At 40.8% G+C, this 23,111-nt stretch overlaps 1 protein-coding gene across 1 annotated transcript in view; it reads right to left on the minus strand.

The window, feature by feature from the left end:
- Nucleotides 1-22,812, minus strand: part of LOC133605452 (forkhead box protein O6-like) — a 210,290-nt gene extending 187,478 nt beyond the window's left edge. Inside the window, exon 1 of the mRNA XM_061958795.2 lies at nt 21,627-22,812. Within this exon, the coding sequence (XP_061814779.2) occupies nt 21,627-22,085 (459 nt within the window). The 5' untranslated portion in view covers nt 22,086-22,812. The remainder of the gene's footprint in view (nt 1-21,626) is intronic.
- Between the last annotated feature and the right edge of the window lie 299 nt (nt 22,813-23,111).

Consider the following 23,111-nt stretch of genomic DNA (forward strand, 5'->3'; position numbering starts at 1 on the left):
TCCGGCTCAGCTCCTTCTTCCCCAAAACGGATCGATACAGCGTCCGCATTACTGAAAACGCCGCACCGATCCGCCTGTCGATCTCACGATCCACTCTTCCCTCACTCGTGAACAAGACTCCGAGGTACTTGAACTCCTCCACTTGGGGAAGGGTCTCCTCGCCGACCCGGAGATGGCACTCCACCCTTTTCCGGGCGAGAACCATGGACTCATGACCATAGGTGAGGATGGGAACGTAGATCGACCGGTAAATTGAGAGCTTTGCCTTCCGGCTCAGCTCCTTCTTCCCCAAAACGGATCGATACAGCGTCCGCATTACTGAAAACGCCGCACCGATCCGCCTGTCGATCTCACGATCCACTCTTCCCTCACTCGTGAACAAGACTCCGAGGTACTTGAACTCCTCCACTTGGGGAAGGGTCTCCTCGCCAACCCGGAGATGGCACTCCACCCTTTTCCGGGCGAGAACCATGGACTCTTGACCATAGGTGAGGATGGGAACGTAGATCGACCGGTAAGTTGAGAGCTTTGCCTTCCGGCTCAGCTCCTTCTTCCCCAAAACGGATCGATACAGCGTCCGCATTACTGAAGACGCCGCACCGATCCGCCTGTCGATCTCACGATCCACTCTTCCCTCACTCGTGAACAAGACTCCGAGGTACTTGAACTCCTCCACTTGGGGAAGGGTCTCCTCCCCAACCCGGAGATGGCACTCCACCCTTTTCCGGGCGAGAACCATGGACTCATGACCATAGGTGAGGATGGGAACGTAGATCGACCGGTAAGTTGAGAGCTTTGCCTTCTGGCTCAGCTCCTTCTTCACCACAACGGATCGATACAGCGTCCGCATTACTGAAAACGCCGCACCGATCCGCCTGTCGATCTCACGATCCACTCTTCTCTCACTCGTGAACAAGACTCCGAGGTACTTGAACTCCTCCACTTGGGGCAGGGTCTCCTCCCCAACCCGGAGATGGCACTCCACCCTTTTCCGGGCGAGAACCATGGACTCATGACCATAGGTGAGGATGGGAACATAGATCGACCGGTAAATTGAGAGCTTTGCCTTCCGGCTCAGCTCCTTCTTCCCCGAAACAGATCGATACAGCGTCCGTATTACTGAAAACGCCGCACCGATCCGCCTGTCGATCTCACAATCCACTCTTCCCTCACTCGTGAACAAGACTCCGAGGTACTTGAACTCCTCCACTTGGGGAAGGGTTTCCTCCCCAACCCGGAGATGGCACTCCACCCTTTTCCGGGCGAGAACCATGGACTCGTGACCATAGGTGAGGATGGGAACGTAGATCGACCGGTAAGTTGAGAGCTTTGCCTTCCGGCTCAGCTCCTTCTTCCCCAAAACGGATCAATACAGCGTCCGCATTACTGAAAACGCCGCACCGATCCACCTGTTGATCTCACGATCCACTCTTCCCTCACTCGTGAACAAGACTCCGAGGTACTTGAACTCCTCCACTTGGGGAAGGATCTCCTCCCCAACCCGGTAGATGGCAATCCACCCTTTTCCGGGCGAGAACCATGGACTCATGACCATAGGTGAGGATGGGAACGTAGATCGACCGGTAAATTGAGAGCTTTGCCTTCCGGCTCAGCTCCTTCTTCCCCAAAACGGATCGATACAGCGTCCGCATTACTGAAAACGCCGCACCGATCCGCCTGTCGATCTCACGATCCACTCTTCCCTCACTCGTGAACAAGACTCCGAGGTACTTGAACTCCTCCACTTGGGGCAGGGTCTCCTCGCCGACCCGGAGATGACACTCCACCCTTTTCCGGGCGAGAACCATGGACTCGGACGCTACAAAGCACATCCCTCAGTGAGAAAAATGAATGGACACATTGGCGTTTGATTATACGCACGACACGCCTAGACGGCGGGGCAATGGAAGAATTTGACAGTTCCACGGGATAAATTTAGCGATTTGAATACATGTTCAATAATGAGATTAGCGTCGGGGGGGGCTACTGCTAAATCCCGCTTTTGTAGCGAAGGATATCCTCCAAACCCAGATATCATGTCATGTACTTGACAGGAATCCCGGCAGCTCCACAATGCGCCCCTTCTCTATATACGTTCTCACGCACGGCCATAGAAATAGCGCTCCATTCATATGCAAATGTGACACGGAGGCTTGAGATGCGCGCCGGAGAAGGTGAGCGATCCTCCTTGCGCGCTCAAATGGCCACGGCGAGGAGAGGCTGATAACACGGGGAGATGTCCACGGGAGGGTGGAGGGCTTTCTACTTCAGGCTCTCAGTCAGTGGTTGCGGTGCACTCTGCGTGCACTCCATTCTCATCATCGTCCTTTTGGAATATCAACACGTCGCTGGCAGCTGACATGTGATGTGCTACAAGTGTGGACTCTTATTTGCAACAAAATGAGACTTGTATTCCAATGGAAGATTGCCTTGACCCTGATGTGTGTACATTACTGTCAGAAACAGAAGGTACAGTACTAGGGCCTCAGGGCGCAGGTTGCACGGATGCACCCCATGGGGCTAATTACTGGACGCCAAGGTAACTGTCTATCAAGGCCAAAAAGGTACTGACATTTTCCCAGAGTACGAAAAGCAGTATTTGAGGCCCCGAAGCAAAGTACTGCTTTTGTACCGTTGCCACTTTTGAGTAAATCCTTCAAAAATGTGACTAATGTCTATAGACGTCGTTCCTATGGAGTAGAATGCACGTGTGATGATAGTAATGTATTTGTATTTTTTAAATGGGAACATTATCATAATTTCAGAAGGGTTAAAACCATTAAAAATCAGTTCCCAGTGGCTTATTATATTTTTCGAATTTTTTTTCAAAATTTTCCCCGTCACGCAATATCCCTAAAAAAAGCTTCAAAGTGCCTGATCTTAACCATCGTTATATACACCCGTCCATTTTCCTGTGACGTCACATAGTGAAGCCCATCCATCCATCCATCAATCTTCTTCCGCTTATCCGAGGTCGGGTCGCGGGGGCAGCAGCCTAAGCAGGGAAGCCCAGACTTCCCTCTCCCCAGCCACTTCGTCCAGCTCCTCCCGGGGGATCCCGAGGCGTTCCCAGGCCAGCCGGGAGACATAGTCTTCCCAGCGTGTCCTGGGTCTTCCCCGCGGCCTCCTACCGGTCGGACGTGCCCTAAACACCTCCCTAGGGAGGCGTTCGGGTGGCATCCTGACCAGATGCCCGAACCACCTCATCTGGCTCCTCTCCATGTGGAGGAGCAGCGGCTTTACTTTGAGCTCCTCCCGGATGACAGAGCTTCTCACCCTATCTCTAAGGGAGAGCCCCGCCACCCGGCGGAGGAAACTCATTTCAGCCGCTTGTACCCGTGATCTTGTCCTTTCGGTCATAACTCAAAGCTCATGACCATAGGTGAGGATGGGAACGTAGATCGACCGGTAAATTGAGAGCTTTGCCTTCCGGCTCAGCTCCTTCTTCACCACAACGGATCGATACAGCGTCCGCATTACTGAAGACGCCGCACCGATCCGCCTGTCGACCTCACGATCCACTCTTCCCTCACTCGTGAACAAGACTCCGAGGTACTTGAACTCCTCCACTTGGGGCAAGATCTCCTCCCCAACCCGGAGATGGCACTCCACCCTTTTCCGGGCGAGAACCATGGACTCGGACTTGGAGGTGCTGATTCTCATCCCAGTCGCTTCACACTCGGCTGCGAACCGATCCAGCGAGAGCTGAAGATCCTGGCCAGATGAAGCCATCAGAACCACATCATCTGCAAAAAGCAGAGACCTAATCCTGCAGCCACCAAACCAGATCCCCTCAACGCCTTGACTGCGCCTAGAAATTCTGTCCATAAAAGTTATGAACAGAATCGGTGACAAAGGGCAGGGGGGTGGATGAGATCCGCCCGGAGTTCCTTAAGGCTCTGGATGCTGTGGGGCTGTCTTGGTTGACAAGACTCTGCAGCATCACGTGGACATCGGGGGCAGTACCTCTGGATTGGCAGACCGGGGTGGTGGTTCCTCTCTTTAAAAAGGGGAACCGGAGGGTGTGTTCTAACTATCGTGGGATCACACTCCTCAGCCTTCCCGGTAAGGTCTATTCAGGTGTACTGGAGAGGAGGCTACGCCGGATAGTCGAACCTCGGATTCAGGAGGAACAGTGTGGTTTTCGTCCTGGTCGTGGAACTGTGGACCAGCTCTATACTCTCGGCAGGGTCCTTGAGGGTGCATGGGAGTTTGCCCAACCAGTCTACATGTGCTTTGTGGACTTGGAGAAGGCATTCGACCGTGTCCCTCGGGAAGTCCTGTGGGGAGTGCTCAGAGAGTATGGGGTTTCGGACTGTCTGATTGTGGGGGTCCGCTCCCTGTATGATCAGTGTCAGAGCTTGGTCCGCATTGCCGGCAGTAAGTCGGACACGTTTCCGGTGAGGGTTGGACTCCGCCAAGGCTGCCCTTTGTCACCGATTCTGTTCATAACTTTTATGGACAGAATTTCTAGGCGCAGTCAAGGCGTTGAGGGGATCCGGTTTGGTGGCTGCAGGATTAGGTCTCTGCTTTTTGCAGATGATTTGGTCCTGATGGCTTCATCTGGCCAGGATCTTCAGCTCTCACTGGATCGGTTCGCAGCTGAGTGTGAAGCGACTGGGATGAGAATCAGCACCTCCAAGTCCGAGTCCATGGTTCTCGCCCGGAAAAGGGTGGAGTGCCATCTCCGGGTTGGGGAGGAGATCTTGCCCCAAGTGGAGGAGTTCAAGTACCTCGGAGTCTTGTTCACGAGTGAGGGAAGAGTGGATCGTGAGATCGACAGGCGGATTGGTGCGGCGTCTTCAGTAATGCGGACGCTGTATCGATTCGTTGTGGTGAAGAAGGAGCTGAGCCGGAAGGCAAAGCTCTCAATTTACCGGTCGATCTACGTTCCCATCCTCACCTATGGTCATGAGCTTTGGGTTATGACCGAAAGGACAAGATCACGGGTACAAGCGGCCGAAATGAGTTTCCTCCGCCGGGTGGCGGGGCTCTCCCTTAGAGATAGGGTGAGAAGCTCTGTCATCCGGGGGGAGCTTAAAGTAAAGCCGCTGCTCCTCCACATCGAGAGGAGCCAGATGAGGTGGTTCGGGCATCTGGTCAGGATGCCACCCGAGCGCCTCCCTAAGGAGGTGTTTAGGGCATGTCCGACCGGTAGGAGGCCACGGGGAAGACCCAGGACACGTTGGGAAGACTATCTCTCCCGGCTGGCCTGGGAACGCCTCGGGATCCCCCGGGAGGAGCTGGACCAAGTGGCTGGGGAGAGGGAAGTCTGGGCTTCCCTGCTTAGGCTGCTGCCCCCGCGACCCGACTTCGGATAAGCGGAAGAAGATGGATGGATGGATGGACGTTGTTCTTTACAGCATATTACAGTAAATTGAAAAAAACAACTGTTTTTTGCGTTAAAATTCTGTTGACTGAGCTGCCAGTTTTTGACTGTAAAATCTACGGTTGTTGTTTTTAACGGTGTATTACTGTCAATGGAAAGACGGTACATTTGTTTTTTACGCTAGTAAAACTGGCAGCTAAGTTGCCAGAATAAAAAAATAACTTCTACTGTTTTTCCATTAACAATATAATGTTGTAAAAACCAATGTCAATTTACCACAAAAATTGACATTGTGGTACTGTTTTTTCTCTTACTGTAAAATTTAAATTTAAAAAAAAAAAAAATATATTTTACAGTAAAATTTTGTCAAATGTAAAGTTATTACTATAAAATCGACAGTCTACTTAAAACAATTTATATCATGAATAATGAAATCCAAAGAAAAATTCATACATTATTCAGTTACAAGTGGCCCTCTGATGGTAGTCATAACTGTCATGTGGCCCTCAATGAAAACCAGTTTGACATCCCTGATCTAGAATGTAAAATCCCCTGAAAAGCAGGGAAACCTGAAATATAAAATCTTATATAAAATCCCCTGAAGAGAAGGGGAACCTGCTAAACAAGCTTGCCTCTGTGCTTCCATAATCATATTTAGGGCCCGCATGGCCCATTGCATTATGCAATGGGACATAAGGACCTATTGAATTTGTAAGGTTTTATTCTTTATTCTTTATTCTTCCGCCGCCACATTAAACTGTAATTTGACCCACTTAACATGCTTCAAAACTCACCATATTTGACCCACACATCAGGACCTGCGAAAATTGCCTTTTTTTAAAAAAAAACGAACCACAAAACTCAAAATTGCGCTCTAGCGTCCCCTAGGGGGGGAAAAAAACTAGACTGCCTGTAACTCCCACTAGGAAGGTCGGAGAGACATTAAACAAAAACCTCTATGTAGGTCTGACTTAGACCTACATTTCATAATAGTACATTCTCGGGCTAAAATCAACAGGAAGTTGGCAATTCCCCCTTCAAGTCAAAAAAGTACTAAAAACAGTCACTTTTGCCTCTTTGAGCTGTAATTTGACCCCCTTAACATGCTTCAAAACTCACCGAACTGAACACACACATCAGGACTGGCAAAAATTGCGATCTAATAAAAAAAACCTAACCCCAAATCTCAAAATTGTGCTCTAGCGCAATTTTTTAATGAAACGCACAAAAAACTGCTCCTCGGATGAAAAAACTGACAAAACTGCCTGTGACTCCCACTGGGAAGGTCGAAGAGACATGAAACACTTAGACCTACATTTCATAAATTGACAACCCCCAGCAAAAATCAACAGGAAGTTTGCTATTCCCCCTTCAAAACAATTTTTTTGTAAAAACCGGTCACCTTCCTTCAAAAACTATCTCCTCTGAGCGCATTTGTCGTTTCGGCTTCAAACTAACACATGAGAGAGATTAAACCCTTGTGATTAAAAGTATAGATGGGCGTTTTAATAACTGCTCCGGTTTTGATTTTATGACCCTTCAAAGACTTGCTGCGCTGATGCTGCTGCGCTGCTGTTTTTTTAAGATGGCTGCTTAAAAGCAGGAAGCACCAGCGTGCCCACACAATGCAGACAAGGTAGGTACACTAGACAAAAGTATTGGGACACTTATGACTACCACTGGACAAAAGTATTGGGACACTTAGGCCGAAAACTGGACAAAAGTATTGGGACAGTTAGGCCAAAAACTGGACAAAAGTATTGGGACACTTGTGACTACCACTGGACAAAAGTATTGGGACTCTTATGACGAAAACTGGACAAAAGTATTGGGACACTTACACTGGACAAAAGTATTGGGACACTTAGGACTAAAACTGGACACTAACACTTGACAAAAGTATTGGGACACTTAGCACGAAAACTGGACAAAAGTATTGTGACACTTAGGACTAAAGTTTTGGGAAACTTCCGACGACCACTAGACAAAAGTATTGGGACACTTAGGACTAAAACTGGACAAAAGTATTGGGACACTTGGGACTACCACTGGACAAAAGTATTGGGACTCTTATGACGAAAACTGGACAAACGTATTGGGACACTTACACTGGACAAAAGTATTGGGACACTTAGGACTAAAACTGGACACTAACACTTGACAAAAGTATTGGGACACTTAGCACGAAAACTGGACAAAAGTATTGTGACACTTAGGACTAAAGTTTTGGGAAACTTCCGACGACCACTAGACAAAAGTATTGGGACACTTAGGACTAAAACTGGACAAAAGTATTGGGACACTTAGGACTACTACTGGACAAAAGTATTGGGACACCTACATTGGACAAAAGTATTGGGACACTTAGGACTACAACTTGACAAAATTATTGGGACACTTAGGACTAAAACTGAACAAAAGTATTGGGACACTTAGGACTACAACTTGACAAAAGTATTGGGACACTTTGGACTAGCACCTGCCAAAAGTATTGGGACACTTACACTGGACAAAAGTTTTGGGACACTTCTAAAACTTGACAAACGTATTGGGACACTTAGGACTAGCACCTGCCAAATACGCGGGCCCGACCAACGCTGCTTGCAGCTTTAATTATATTTGAGTCCCTAACATCAAAAGTGTCTGGGGTGTTGTCACTGAAGTAATGTTCTTCTTTTGTACCCTCGAACTTTTGATTATTTCCGGTCCTGGACTAGGTAAAGGACATATCTTCTAGGTACAATATTTTTGAGATAAAGATTATTTTTGTATTTAATATTTCTTTACTTACAATGGTATATTATTATTTTAATCACTGTTCTGTTACAGAGAACAAGGTATGGTATGAAAAGGGGTGGGATTAAATAAGCTCAGCTTCTTCCTACTCCTTTCCAGACCTGCTGTGATGAAACAACTGGAAATATGTGATCCATCACATTGTATCGTATGCATGTTTGAAATAAACTGAACTGAACTGGACTGGAGGGACAGTAATGGACCCTCTAATGACACCTAAACACCTATTTTGGGACAACATTAAGAGTTGTAGAAAAGTAGTACCTTTGAAGTCTATTGTACCGCTAAAAGAACAATACCACCAACATTCTTCTGCTGGTTTCGGTGCAGGAAGAGGTATCAGTCCGACATGATCCAAGTGACATAAAATGCATCTTACTTTCTGACTTTTAAATCAAACGAGTCCAAGGCATAGCTACCAACACAACAATTGTTTGTTACTAAAGCCATGCATTTGAGGCAGGTAATAGGTTACATATGGTTAATTAGGATGAACAGACTCCTCCAATGAGGATTACAGGTCCTATAGTCTGAAAAGTGTCATTGATACCCCACTGGCAAATCCCTGAACACCCCCCAAGGTGCACTAATTGACGTTTTCCCTTTAAGAATGATAGTAGGCATTAAAAGTGTTTGCACTACTACAGCCTTGTCACACAGTGGCCTAGACTAAGTGGCCTATGAACAGACTCCTGAAATAAGGATTACAGGTCCTATAGCAGGGGTGACAAACGTACGGCCCGCGGGCAGGTTCAGGCCCGCGAACAGGTTTTATCCGGACCGCGGGATGAGTTTGCTAAGTCTAAAAATGAGCCGAAATGTTTGAATGAAAGAAACTGCTGTTCTAAATGTGTCCACTAGATGTCGCAATAGCAATTCTTTGTATCTTTGTAGATGATGCTACATATGTACAAAAAATAAATAAACCACATGATGTTAGTACACTAGTCCAGGAAAATGAGCAAACTACATAAATAACATACTGTAATTTGATTTTGATATTATTTTTTTATTTTGATGGATTGAAAATGAACACCGATGAGTTGACTGATGAACATTATCACATAATTTATTCAAAAAATATATATAAAGATAGAATACTATTAACCGTGCAACAGGTAATTGTAAAAAAAAACAAAAAAACAACAACATTATAATTTGTACATTTTGAGAATTTGATTGTTCTACAAAGAAAACAATCTGAAGTTGTGTTTATTTTTAAGTCATCATTTATTTTAAAAAAATATATATAAAGATAGAATACTATTAACCGCAACAGGTAATTGTAAAAACAAAAACAAAAAAAACAACAATTTAGACATTTTCAGAATTTGATTGTTCTATTTTTAAACAAAATCTGAAGTTGTCTTTATTTTTAAGTTATCATGCCGTGATTTTACCAGTCCGGCCCACTCGGGAGTAGATTTTTCTCCATGTGGCCCCCCAGATCTAAAAATGAGTTTGACACCCCTGTCCTATAGTCTGAAAAGTGTCATTGACACCCCACTAATGGACTTTGGTTTTTTTCTCCCCTTTAAGAATGATAGTAGGCAACTACTACAGCCTTGTCACCCACGCTGCAAGTGGTCTAGAACAGGGGTGACAAACGTAGACCCGCGAACAGGTTTTATCCGGCCCGTGGGATAAGTTTGCTAAGTATAGAAATGAGCCAAAATTTTTGAATGAAAGAAACTGCTGTTCTAAATGTGTCCACTAGATGTCACAATAGCAATTCTTTGTATCTTTGTAGATGATGCTACATATGTACAAAAAATGTTTTTAAAAATCACATGTTAGTGCACCAGTCGAGGAAAATGAGCAAACTACATAAATAACATCCGGAAATTTGATTTTGATATTATTTTTTTTAATCTTGATAGATTGAAAATTAACACCGATGAGTTGACTGATGAACATTATCGCATAATTCCTTCAAAAAATATAAATAACGACAAATAAAGATAGAATACTATTAACCGCAACAGGTAATTGTAAAAACAAAAACAAAAAAAACAACAATTTAGACATTTTCAGAATTTGATTGTTCTATTTTTACACACAAAAAAATCTGAAGTTGTTTTTATTTTTAAGTTATCATGCCGTGATTTTGGGAGTAGATTTTTCTCCATGTGGCCCCCCCAGATCTAAAAATGAGTTTGACAGCCCTGTCCTATAGTCTGAAAAGTGTCATTGACACCCCACTAATAGACTTTGTTTTCCCCTTTAAGAATGATAGTAGGCAATAAAAGTGTATACTCTACTACAGCCTTGTCACACACGCAGGCCTAGAACAGGGGTGACAAACGTAGACCCGCGAACAGGTTTTATCCGGCCCGCGGGACAAGTTTGCTAAGTATAAAAATGAGCCGAAATTTTTGAATGAAGGAAACTGCTGTTCTAAATGTGTCCACTAGATGTCACAATAGCAATTCTTTGTATCTTTGTAGATGATGCTACATATGTAAAAAATAATAATAATAAATAAACCACATGAGGAAAATGATCAAACTACATAAATAACATCCTGAAATTTGATTTTGATATACTTTTTTATCTTGATAGATTGAAAATTAACACCGATGAGTTGACTGATGAACATTATTGCATAATTCATTCAAAAAATATAAATAACGACAAATAAAGATAGAATACTATTAACCGCAACAGGTAATTGTAAAAAAAACAACAACAAAAAAAAACAAAACAATTTAGACATTTTCAGAATTTGATTGTTCCATTTTTAAACAAAACAAAAATCTGAAGTTGTCTTTATTTTTAAGTTATCATGCCGTGATTTTACCAGTCTGGCCCACTCGGGAGTAGATTTTTCTCCATGTGGCCCCCCCAGATCTAAAAATGAGTTTGACACCCCTGTCCTATAGTCTGAAAAGTGTCATTGACACCCCACTAATGGACTTTGTTTTTTCTCCCCTTTAAGAATGATAGTAGGCAACTACTACAGCCTTGTCACACACGCTGCAAGTGGTCTAGAACAGGGGTGACAAACGTAGACCCGCGAACAGGTTTTATCCCGCCCGCGGGATGAGTTTGCTAAGTATAGAAATGAGCCAAAATTTTGGAATGAAAGAAACTGCTGTTCTAAATGTGTCCACTAGATGTCACAATAGCAATTCTTTGTATCTTTGTAGATGATGCTACATATGTACAAAGAAATTTAAAAAAAATCAGTCGAGGAAAATGAGCAAACTACATAAATAACATCCTGAAATTTGATTTTGGTATTATTTTTTTTATCTTGATAGATTGAAAATTAACACCGATGAGTTGACTGATGAACATTATCACATCATTTATTTAAAAAAAAAAAAAAAAAAAAAAAGATAGAATACTATTAACCGCAACAGGTAATTGTAAAAAACAAACAAAAAAACAACAACAATTTAGACATTTTCAGAATTTGATTGTTCTATTTTTAAACAAAGCAAAAATCTGAAGTTGTCTTTATTTTTAAGTTATCATGCCGTGATTTTACCAGTCCGGCCCACTCGGGAGTAGATTTTTCTCCATGTGGCCCCCCCCAGATCTAAAAAATGAGTTGGACACCCCTGTCCTATAGTCTGAAAAGTGTCATTGACACCCCACTAATTGACTTTGTTTTCCCCTTTAAGAATGATAGTAGGCAATAAAAGTGTATGCTCTACTACAGCCTCGTCACACACGCTGCAAGTGGCCTAGAACAGGGGTGACAAACGTACGGCCCGCGAACAGGTTTTATCCGGCCCATGGGACAAGTTTGCTAAGTATAAAAATGTGCCGAAATTTTTGAATGAAAGAAACTGCTGTTCTAAATGTGTCCACTAGATGTCACAATAGCAATTCTTTGTATCTTTGTAGATGATGCTACATATGTAAAAAAAAAAAAAAAAAAAATCATATGTTAGTGCACTAGTCGAGGAAAATGAGCAAACTACATAAATAACATCCTGAAATTTGATTTTGATATTATTTTTTTTATCTTGATAGATTGAAAATTAACACCGATGAGTTGACTGATGAACATTATCGCATAATTCATTCAAAAAATATAAATAACGACAAATAAAGATAGAATACTATTAAACGCAACAGGTAATTGTAAAAACAAAAACAAAAAAAACAACAATTTAGACATTTTCAGAATTTGATTGTTCTATTTTTACACACAAAAAAATCTGAAGTTGTTTTTATTTTTAAGTTATCATGCCGTGATTTTGGGAGTAGATTTTTCTCCATGTGGCCCCCCCAGATCTAAAAAATGAGTTGGACACCCCTGTCCTATAGTCTGAAAAGTGTCATTGACACCCCACTAATGGACTTTTTTTCCTTAAAGAATGATAGTAGGCAATAAAAGTGTATGCTCTACTACAGCCTTGTCACACACGCAGGCCTAGAACAGGGGTGACAAACGTAGACCCGCGAACAGGTTTTATCCCACCTGCGGGACAAGTTTGCTAAGTATAGAAATGAGCCGAAATTTTTGAATGAAAGAAACTGCTGTTCTAAATGTGTCCACTAGATGTCACAATAGCAATTCTTTGTATCTTTGTAGATGATGCTACATATGTAAAAAAAAAAAAAAAAATCACGTTAGTGCACTAGTCGAGGAAAATGAGCAAACTACATAAATAACATCCGGAAATTTGATTTTGATATTATTTTTTTTAATCTTGATGGATTGAAAATTAACACCGATGAGTTGACTGATGAACATTATCGCATAATTAATTCAAAAAATATAAATAGCAAATAAAGATAGAATACTATTAAACGCAACAGGTAATTGTAAAAAAAACAACAACAAAAACAACAATTTAGACATTTTCAGAATTTGATTGTTCTATTTTTACACACAAAAAAATCTGAAGTTGTCTTTATTTTTAAGTTATCATGCCGTGATTTTACCAGTCCGGCCCACTCGGGAGTAGATTTTTCTCCATGTGGCCCCCCCAGATCTAAAAAATGAGTTTGACACCCCTGTCCTATAGTCTGAAAAGTGTCATTGACACCCCACTAATGGACTTTGTTTTCCCCTTAAAGAATGATAGTAGGCAATAAAAGTGTATGCAGGCCTAGAACAGGGGTGACAAACGTAGACCCGCGAACAGGTTTTATCCGGCCCACGGGACGAGTTTGCTAAGTATAAAAATGAGCCGAAATTTTTGAATGAAAGAAACTGCTGTTCTAAATGTGTCCACTAGATGTCACAATAGCAATTATTCGTATCTTTGTAGATGATGCTACTACATATGTACAAAAAATAAATAAATCACATGAGGAAAATGAGCAAACTACATGAATAACATCCTGAAATTTGATTTTGATATTATTTCTTTATCTTGACTGATGAACATTATCACATCATTTATTCAAAAAAATATAAATAACGACAAAATAAAGATAGAATACTGTTAACCGCAACAGGTAATTGTAAAAAAGAAAAAAACAACATTATGATTTGTACATTTTCAGAATTTGATTGTTCTATTTTTAAACAAAACTCTTTATTTTTAAGTTATCATGCCGTGATTCTACCAGTCCGGCCCACTCGGGAGTAGATTTTTCTCCATGTGGCCCCCCCAAGATCTAAAAAATGAGTTGGACACCCCTGTCCTATAGTCTGAAAAGTGTCATTGACACCCCACTAATGGACTTTGTTTTTTTTCTCCCCTTTAAGAATGATAGTAGGCAACTACTACAGCCTTGTCACACACGCTGCAAGTGGCCTAGAACAGGGGTGACAAACGTAGACCCGCGAACAGGTTTTATCCCGCCCGCGGGACAAGTTTGCTAAGTATAAAAATGAGCCGAAATTTTTGAATGAAAGAAACTGCTGTTCTAAATGTGTCCACTAGATGTCACAATAGCAATTCTTTGTATCTTTGTAGATGATGCTACTACATATGTACAAAAAATAAATAAATCACATGAGGAAAATGAGCAAACTACATGAATAACATCCTGAAATTTGATTTTGATATTATTTCTTTATCTTGACTGATGAACATTATCACATCATTTATTCAAAAAATATAAATAACGACAAAATAAAGATAGAATACTATTATCCGCAACAGGTAATTGTAAAAAAGAAAAAAACAACATTATGATTTGTACATTTTCAGAATTTGTTCTATTTTTAAACAAAACAAAAATCTGAAGTTGTCTTTATTTTTAAGTTATCATGCCGTGATTTTACCAGTCCGGCCCACTCGGGAGTAGATTTTTCTCCATGTGGCCCTCCGATCTAAAATGAGTTTGACACCCCTGTCCTATAGTCTGAAAAGTGTCATTGACACCCCTCTAATGGACTTTGTTTTCCCTTTTAAGAATGATAGTAGGCAATAAAAGTGTATGCTCTACTACAGCCTTGTCACACACGCAGGCCTAGAACAGAGGTGACAAACGTAGACCCGCAAACAGGTTTTATCCGGCCCGCGGGACAAGTTTGCTGAGTATAAAAATGAGCCGAAATTTTTGAATGAAAGAAACTGCTGTTCTAAATGTGTCCACTAGATGTCACAATAGCAATTCTTTGTATCTTTGTAGATGATGCTACATGTAAAAAAAATTAAAAAAAATAAACCACATGAGGAAAATGATCAAACTACATAAATAACATCCGGAAATTTGATTTTGATATACTTTTTTATCTTGATAGATTGAAAATTAACACCGATGAGTTGACTGATGAACATTATCACATCATTTATTCAAAAAATATAAATAACGACAAATAAAGATAGAATACTATTAACCGCAACAGGTAATTGTAAAAAAAAAAAAAAATAAAAAAAAAAACAATTTAGACATTTTCAGAATTTGATCTATTTTTAAACAAAAAAAAAATCTGAAGTTGTCTTTATTTTTAAGTTATCATGCCGTGATTTTACCAGTCCGGCCCACTCGGGAGTAGATTTTTCTCCATGTGGCCCCCCCAGATCTAAAAAATGAGTTTGACACCCCTGTCCTATAGTCTGAAAAGTGTCATTGACACCCCACTAATGGACTTTGTTTTTTTTCTCCCCTTTAAGAATGATAGTAGGCAACTACTACAGCCTTGTCACCCCACGCTGCAAGTGGCCTAGAACAGGGGTGACAAACGTAGACCCGCGAACAGGTTTTATCCGGCCCGCAGGACAAGTTTGCTAAGTATAAAAATGAGCCGAAATTTTTGAATGAAAGAAACTGCTGTTCTAAATGTGTCCACTAGATGTCACAATAGCAATTCTTTGTATCTTTGTATCTTTGTAGATGATGCTACATATGTACAAAAAATGTTTTTAAAAATCACATGTTAGTGCACCAGTCGAGGAAAATGAGCAAACTACATAAATAACATCCTGAAATTTGATTTTGATATTATTTTTTAAAATCTTGATAGATTGAAAATTAACACCGATGAGTTGACTGATGAACATTATTGCATAATTCATTCAAAAAATATAAAATAACGACAAATAAAGATAGAATACTATTAACCGCAACAGGTAATTGTAAAAAAACAAACAAAAAAACAACAATTTGTACATTTTCTGAATTTGATTGTTCTATTTTTAAACCAAAAAAAAATCTGAAGTTGTCTTTATTTTTAAGTTATCATGCCGTGATTTTACCAGTTCGGCCCACTTGGGAGTAGATTTTTCTCCATGTGGCCCTCCGATCTAAAATGAGTTTGACACCCCTGTCCTATAGTCTGAAAAGTGTCATTGACACCCCACTAAAGGACTTTGTTTTCCCCTTTAAGAATGATAGTAGGCAATAATATGCACTACTACAGCCTTGTCACACACGCAGGCCTAGAACAGGGGTGACAAACGTAGACCCGCGAACAGGTTTTATCCCGCCCGTGGGATAAGTTCGCTAAGTATAGAAATGTGCCGAAATTTTTGAATGAAAGAAACTGCTGTTCTAAATGTGTCCACTAGATGTCACAATAGCAATTATTCGTATCTTTGTAGATGATGCTACATATGTAAAAAAAAAAAAAAAAAAAAAAAAATCACATGTTAGTGCACCAGTCGAGGAAAATGATCAAACTACATAAATAACATCCTGAAATTTGATTTTGATATTATTTTTTTTAATCTTGATAGATTGAAAATTAACACCGATGAGTTGACTGATGAACATTGTCGCATAATTCCTTCAAAAAATATAAATAACGACAAATAAAGATAGAATACTATTAACCGCAACAGGTAATTGTAAAAACAAAAACAAAAAAAACAACAATTTAGACATTTTCAGAATTTGATTGTTCTATTTTTAAACAAAATCTGAAGTTGTCTTTATTTTTAAGTTATCATGCCGTGATTTTACCAGTCCGGCCCACTTGGGAGTAGATTTTTCTCCATGTGGCCCCCCCCCAGATCTAAAAAATGAGTTGGACACCCCTGTCCTATAGTCTGAAAAGTGTCATTGACACCCCACTAAAGGACTTTGTTTTCCCCTTTAAGAATGATAGTAGGCAATAAAAGTGTATACTCTACTACAGCCTCGTCAGACACGCTGCAAGTGGCCTAGAACAGGGGTGACAAACGTAGACCCGCGAACAGGTTTTATCCCGCCCGCGGGACAAGTTTGCTAAGTATAGAAATGTGCCGAAATTTTTGAATGAAAGAAACTGCTGTTCTAAATGTGTCCACTAGATGTCACAATAGCAATTCTTTGTATCTTTGTATCTTTGTAGATGATGCTACATATGTACAAAAAATGTTTTTAAAAATCACATGTTAGTGCACCAGTCGAGGAAAATGAGCAAACTACATAAATAACATCCTGAAATTGGATTTTGATATTATTTTTTTTATTTTGATGGATAGAAAATTAACACCGATGAGTTGACTGATGAACATTGTCGCATAATTCCTTCAAAAAATATAAATAACGACAAATAAAGATAGAATACTATTAAACGCAACAGGTAATTGTAAAAAAAAAAAAACAATTTGTACATTTTCTGAATTTGATTGTTCTATTTTTAAACAAAAAAAAAATCTGAAGTTGTCTTTATTTTTAAGTTATCATGCCGTGGTTTTACCAGTCCGGCCCACTCGGGAGTAGATTTTTCTCCATGTGGCCCCCCCAGATCTAAAAATGAGTTGGACACCCCTGTCCTATAGTCTGAAAAGTGTCATTGACACCCCACTAATGGACTTTTTTTCCTTAAAGAATGATAGTAGGCAATAAAAGTGTATGCTCTACTACAGCCTTGTCACACACGCAGGTCTAGAACAGGGGTGACAAACGTAGAACAGGTTTTATCCCGCCCGTGGGACAAGTTTGCTCAGTATAAAAATGTGCCGAAATTTTTGAATGAAAGAAACTGCTGTTCTAAATGTGTCCACTAGATGTCACAATAGCAATTATTTGTATATTTGTAGATGATGCTACATGTAAAAAAAAATAAAAAAAATAAACCACATGAGGAAAATGATCAAACTACATGAATAACATCCTGAAATTTGATATACTTTTTTATCTTGATAGATTGAAAATTAACACCGATGAGTTGACTGATGAACATTATTGCATAATTCATTCAAAAAATATAAATAACGACAAATAAAGATAGAATACTGTTAACCGCAACAGGTAATTGTAAAAACAAAAACAAAAAAAACAACAATTTAGACATTTTCAGAATTTGATTGTTCTATTTTTAAACAAAATCTGAAGTTGTCTTTATTTTTAAGTTATCATGCCGTGATTCTACCAGTCCGGCCCACTCGGGAGTAGATTTTTCTCCATGTGGCCCCCCCAGATCTAAAAAATGAGTTGGACACCCCTGTCCTATAGTCTGAAAAGTGTCATTGACACCCCACTAATGGACTTTGGGTTTTTTTCTCCCCTTTAAGAATGATAGTAGGCAACTACTACAGCCTTGTCACCCACGCTGCAAGTGGTCTAGAACAGGGGTGACAAACGTAGACCCGCGAACAGGTTTTATCCGGCCCGTGGGATAAGTTCGCTAAGTATAGAAATGTGCCGAAATTTTGGAATGAAAGAAACTGCTGTTCTAAATGTGTCCACTAGATGTCACAATAGCAATTCTTTGTATCTTTGTAGATGATGCTACATGTAAAAAAAATTAAAAAAAATAAACCACATGAGGAAAATGATCAAACTACATGAATAACATCCTGAAATTTGATTTTGATATTATTTTTTTTAATCTTGATGGATTGAAAATTAACACCGATGAGTTGACTGATGAACATTGTCGCATAATTCCTTCAAAATATATAAATAACGACAAATAAAGATAGAATACTATTAACCGCAACAGGTCATTGTAAAAAAACAACTAAAAAACAACAATTTGTACATTTACTGAATTTGATTGTTCTATTTTTAAACAAAAAAAAAAATCTGAAGTTGTCTTTATTTTTAAGTTATCATGCCGCGATTTTACCAGTCCGGCCCACTCGGGAGTAGATTTTTCTCCATGTGGCCCCCCCAGATCTAAAAAATGAGTTTGACACCCCTGTCCTATAGTCTGAAAAGTGTCATTGACACCCCACTAATGGACTTTGTTTTTTTTCTCCCCTTTAAGAATGATAGTAGGCAACTACTACAGCCTTGTCACACACGCTGCAAGTGGCCTAGAACAGGGGTGACAAACGTAGACCCGCGAACAGGTTTTATCCGGCCCGCGGGACAAGTTTGCTAAGTATAAAAATGAGCCGAAATTTTGAATGTAAGAAACTGCTGTTCTAAATGTGTCCACTAGATGTCACAATAGCAATTATTCGTATCTTTGTAGATGATGCTACATGTAAAAAAAAAAAAAAATCATGTTAGTGCACTAGTCGAGGAAAATGAGCAAACTACATAAATAACATCCTGAAATTGGATTTTGATATTTTTTATTTTATTTTGATGGATAGAAAATTAACACCGATGAGTTGACTGATGAACATTATTGCATAATTCATTCAAAAAATATAAATAACGACAAATAAAGATAGAATACTGTTAACTGCAACAGGTAATTGTAAAAAAAAAAAAAAAAAAACAACAACAATTTGTACATTTTCTGAATTTGATTGTTCTATTTTTAAACAAAACAAAAATCTGAAGTTGTCTTTATTTTTAAGTTATCATGCCGTGATTTTACCAGTCCGGCCCACTCGGGAGTAGATTTTTCTCCATATGGCCCCCCCAGATCTAAAATGAGTTTGACACCCCTGTCCTATAGTCTGAAAAGTGTCATTGACACCCCACTAATGGACTTTGTTTCCTTAAAGAACGATAGTAGGCAATAAGTGTATGCACTACTACAGCCTCGTCAAGTGGCCTAGAACAGGGGTGACAAACGTAGACCCCTGAACAGGTTTTATCCGGCCCGCAGGACAAGTTTGCTAAGTATAAAAATGAGCCGAAATTTTTGAATGAAAGAAACTGCTGTTCTAAATGTGTCCACTAGATGTCACAATAGCAATTCTTTGTATCTTTGTAGATGATGCTACATATGTACAAAGAAATTTTAAAAAAATCAGTCGAGGAAAATGAGCAAACTACATAAATAACATCCTGAAATTTGATTTTGGTATTATTTTTTTTATCTTGATGGATTGAAAATTAACACCGATGAGTTGACTGATGAACATTATCGCATCATTTATTTAAAAAAAAAAAAAAAAAAAAAAAGATAGAATACTATTAACCGCAACAGGTAATTGTAAAAAACAAACAAAAAAACAACAACAATTTAGACATTTTCAGAATTTGATTGTTCTATTTTTAAACAAAACAAAAATCTGAAGTTGTCTTTATTTTTAAGTTATCATGCTGTGATTTTACCAGTCCGGCCCACTCGGGAGTAGATTTTTCTCCATGTGGCCCCCCCAGATCTAAAAAATGAGTTTGACACCCCTGTCCTATAGTCTGAAAAGTGTCATTGACACCCCACTAATGGACTTTGTTTTCCCCTTTAAGAATGATAGTAGGCAACTACTACAGCCTTGTCACACACGCTGCAAGTGGCCTAGAACAGGGGTGACAAACGTAGACCCGCGAACAGGTTTTATCCCGCCTGCGGGACAAGTTTGCTAAGTATAAAAATGTGCCGAAATTTTGAATGTAAGAAACTGCTGTTCTAAATGTGTCCACTAGATGTCACAATAGCAATTCTTTGTATCTTTGTAGATGATGCTACATGTAAAAAAAAATAAAAAAAATAAACCACATGAGGAAAATGATCAAACTACATGAATAACATCCTGAAATTTGATATACTTTTTTATCTTGATAGATTGAAAATTAACACCGATGAGTTGACTGATGAACATTATTGCATAATTCATTCAAAAAATATAAATAACGACAAATAAAGATAGAATACTATTAACCGCAACAGGTAATTGTAAAAACAAAAACAAAAAAAACAACAATTTAGACATTTTCAGAATTTGATTGTTCTATTTTTAAATCCAAAAAAAATCTGAAGTTGTCTTTATTTTTAAGTTATCATGCCGTGATTTTGGGAGTAGATTTTTCTCCATGTGGCCCCCCCAGATCTAAAAATGAGTTTGACACCCCTGTCCTATAGTCTGAAAAGTGTCATTGACACCCCACTAATGGACTTTGTTTTCCCCTTTAAGAATGATAGTAGGCAATAAAAGTGTATGCAGGCCTAGAACAGGGGTGACAAACGTAGACCCGCGAACAGGTTTTATCCCACCTGCGGGACAAGTTTGCTAAGTATAAAAATGTGCCAAAATTTTGAATGTAAGAAACTGCTGTTCTAAATGTGTCCACTAGATGTCACAATAGCAATTCTTTGTATCTTTGTAGATGATGCTACATGTAAACAAATAAAAATAAAAATAAACCACATGAGGAAAATGATCAAACTACATAAATAACATCCGGAAATTTGATTTTGATATACTTTTTTTATCTTGATAGATTGAAAATTAACACCGATGAGTTGACTGATGAACATTATTGCATAATTCATTCAAAAAATATAAATAACGACAAATAAAGATGGAATACTATTAACCGCAACAGGTAATTGTAAAAAAAAAACAAAAAAAACAAAAAATTAGACATTTTCAGAATTTGATTGTTCTATTTTTAAACAAAATCTGAAGTTGTCTTTATTTTTAAGTTATCATGCCGTGATTTTACCAGTCCGGCCCACTCGGGAGTAGATTTTTCTCCATGTGGCCCCCCCAAGATCTAAAAAATGAGTTGGACACCCCTGTCCTATAGTCTGAAAAGTGTCATTGACACCCCACTAATGGACTTTGTTTTTTTTTTCTCCCCTTTAAGAATGATAGTAGGCAACTACTACAGCCTTGTCACCCCACGCTGCAAGTGGCCTGTCGAGCATGGATGATGTATTAGAATGATTGGCGGCCACGACGATCTCTCACACCTCACCGCGCGTGACACGCGTGGAAGGAAGCGGGACTAACAAAGGCGTGTGTGTGTGTGTGTGTGTGTGTGTGTGTGTGTGTGTGTGTGTGTGGACGTGTTGCGTCCTCTTTACCTTCCATCCGGCCGAGCTGTTGCTGTCGCCTTTATCCTTGAAATAGGGCACGTAGCGGACCATCCAGTCGTAGATCTGCGACAGCGTCAGCCGCTTCTCCGGCGTGCTCTCGATGGCGCGGGTGATGAGGTCCGCGTAGGACTGGTTCCCCCACGCGTTCCGCCGCGACGACTTGGCTTTGCGCAGCGGTCCGCTGACGTCGAGGCAGGGGTGCGGGGTGGGCGCCGGGGCGCCGGCCGGGTGCTTGAGCTCGCCGGTGAGCGCGGCGCGGCACGCCGGCACGTCCTCCGGCTCCACCTTGATGCCGGCGAGCGGCAGCCCCCCGCCGCTCGCCTCATGCGCGGCGGCGGCGGCGGCGGAGGGGAAGTCCGGCCAGGTGCAGGAGCGAGGCCGGCTTTGCGGCTCGAAATCCGGATCAACCTGATGAGCGTCCAGCTCGTCGTCCTCCATCATCAACATTTGAGCGGGAAGTGAGATCACAGCTGGGGCGGGGGATACATCCACGGTGCGTGTCTTCTCGGGGCGACTCGGGGTATTATTCAACTTGAAGTCGGAGCATCGTGGCGTGTAAGGACAGCAGCAGCAATAAAAGTAAAAGCACCTTTTTGTCCATATTTTATCCTCTCCTTATCCGCGTCTTCATCGCCGGATTCCGGGTTCCTCCTCCTTCTCCTGCCGGTGAGCAACAGATGATATTGGAGATGCGTGCGCAGCTTCTTCACACACAAAAAAAAAAAAAAAAAAAAAAAAAAAAAAAACTGGATAAATCCACCGGGAAGGTATATGGAGGGAAAAAAAAGAAAAAAGAAGCAACAAAAAAAAAAAAATCCCGACGAGATTGTGCCGTGAATTATTCAGTCGTCTTCCCGGGTGATGGAGCAAGTGTCTGCGATTCTTTAATGAAGAGGCGTGACGCTCCCACGAAGCTGGCGAGAGAGAGAGAAAAGAGGTGAGAGACACTGAAAAATGTCGCTCAATAATTTGAAAAGAAAAATAAAAAAAAATGAATAAATAAGATTTCCACGAGAACAATATCAGGTGACAGTCGTTAGTGCGGGAGGAGACGCCGCCGATAGTGGAGTGCGCTCGCCGAGACGATACACATCGTGATCGCGCCTCCCTCTCTCTCTCTCTTTCTCTCTCTCTCTCTCCTCCTTAAATCCCTCAATCAAAAAGCCGCCTTGTGGACGCTCGCTCTGGCGCAGCGTGGCTTTGTGTGTGTGTGTGTGTGTGTGTGTGTGTGTGTGTGTGTGTGTGTGTGTGTGTGTGTGTGTGTGTGTGTGTGTGTGTGTGTGTGTGTGTGTGTGTGTGTGTGTGTGTGCGCGTGTGTTTGAGTGTGTGTGTGTGTATTTCTACCCTTCTTGAGACATCAACAAGGAAAAGTAGCTTCCATATGAGGAGGTGTGAACAAGTTAGGACATAAATCATGGCCCCAATACGGGAAAACCATTGCATCTAATAGAGAATGTCTCATTTGCACCCCTG

The sequence above is a fragment of the Nerophis lumbriciformis genome, linkage group LG04, assembly GCF_033978685.3.
Source record: "Nerophis lumbriciformis linkage group LG04, RoL_Nlum_v2.1, whole genome shotgun sequence".
Classification (NCBI taxonomy): Eukaryota; Metazoa; Chordata; class Actinopteri; order Syngnathiformes; family Syngnathidae; genus Nerophis; species Nerophis lumbriciformis.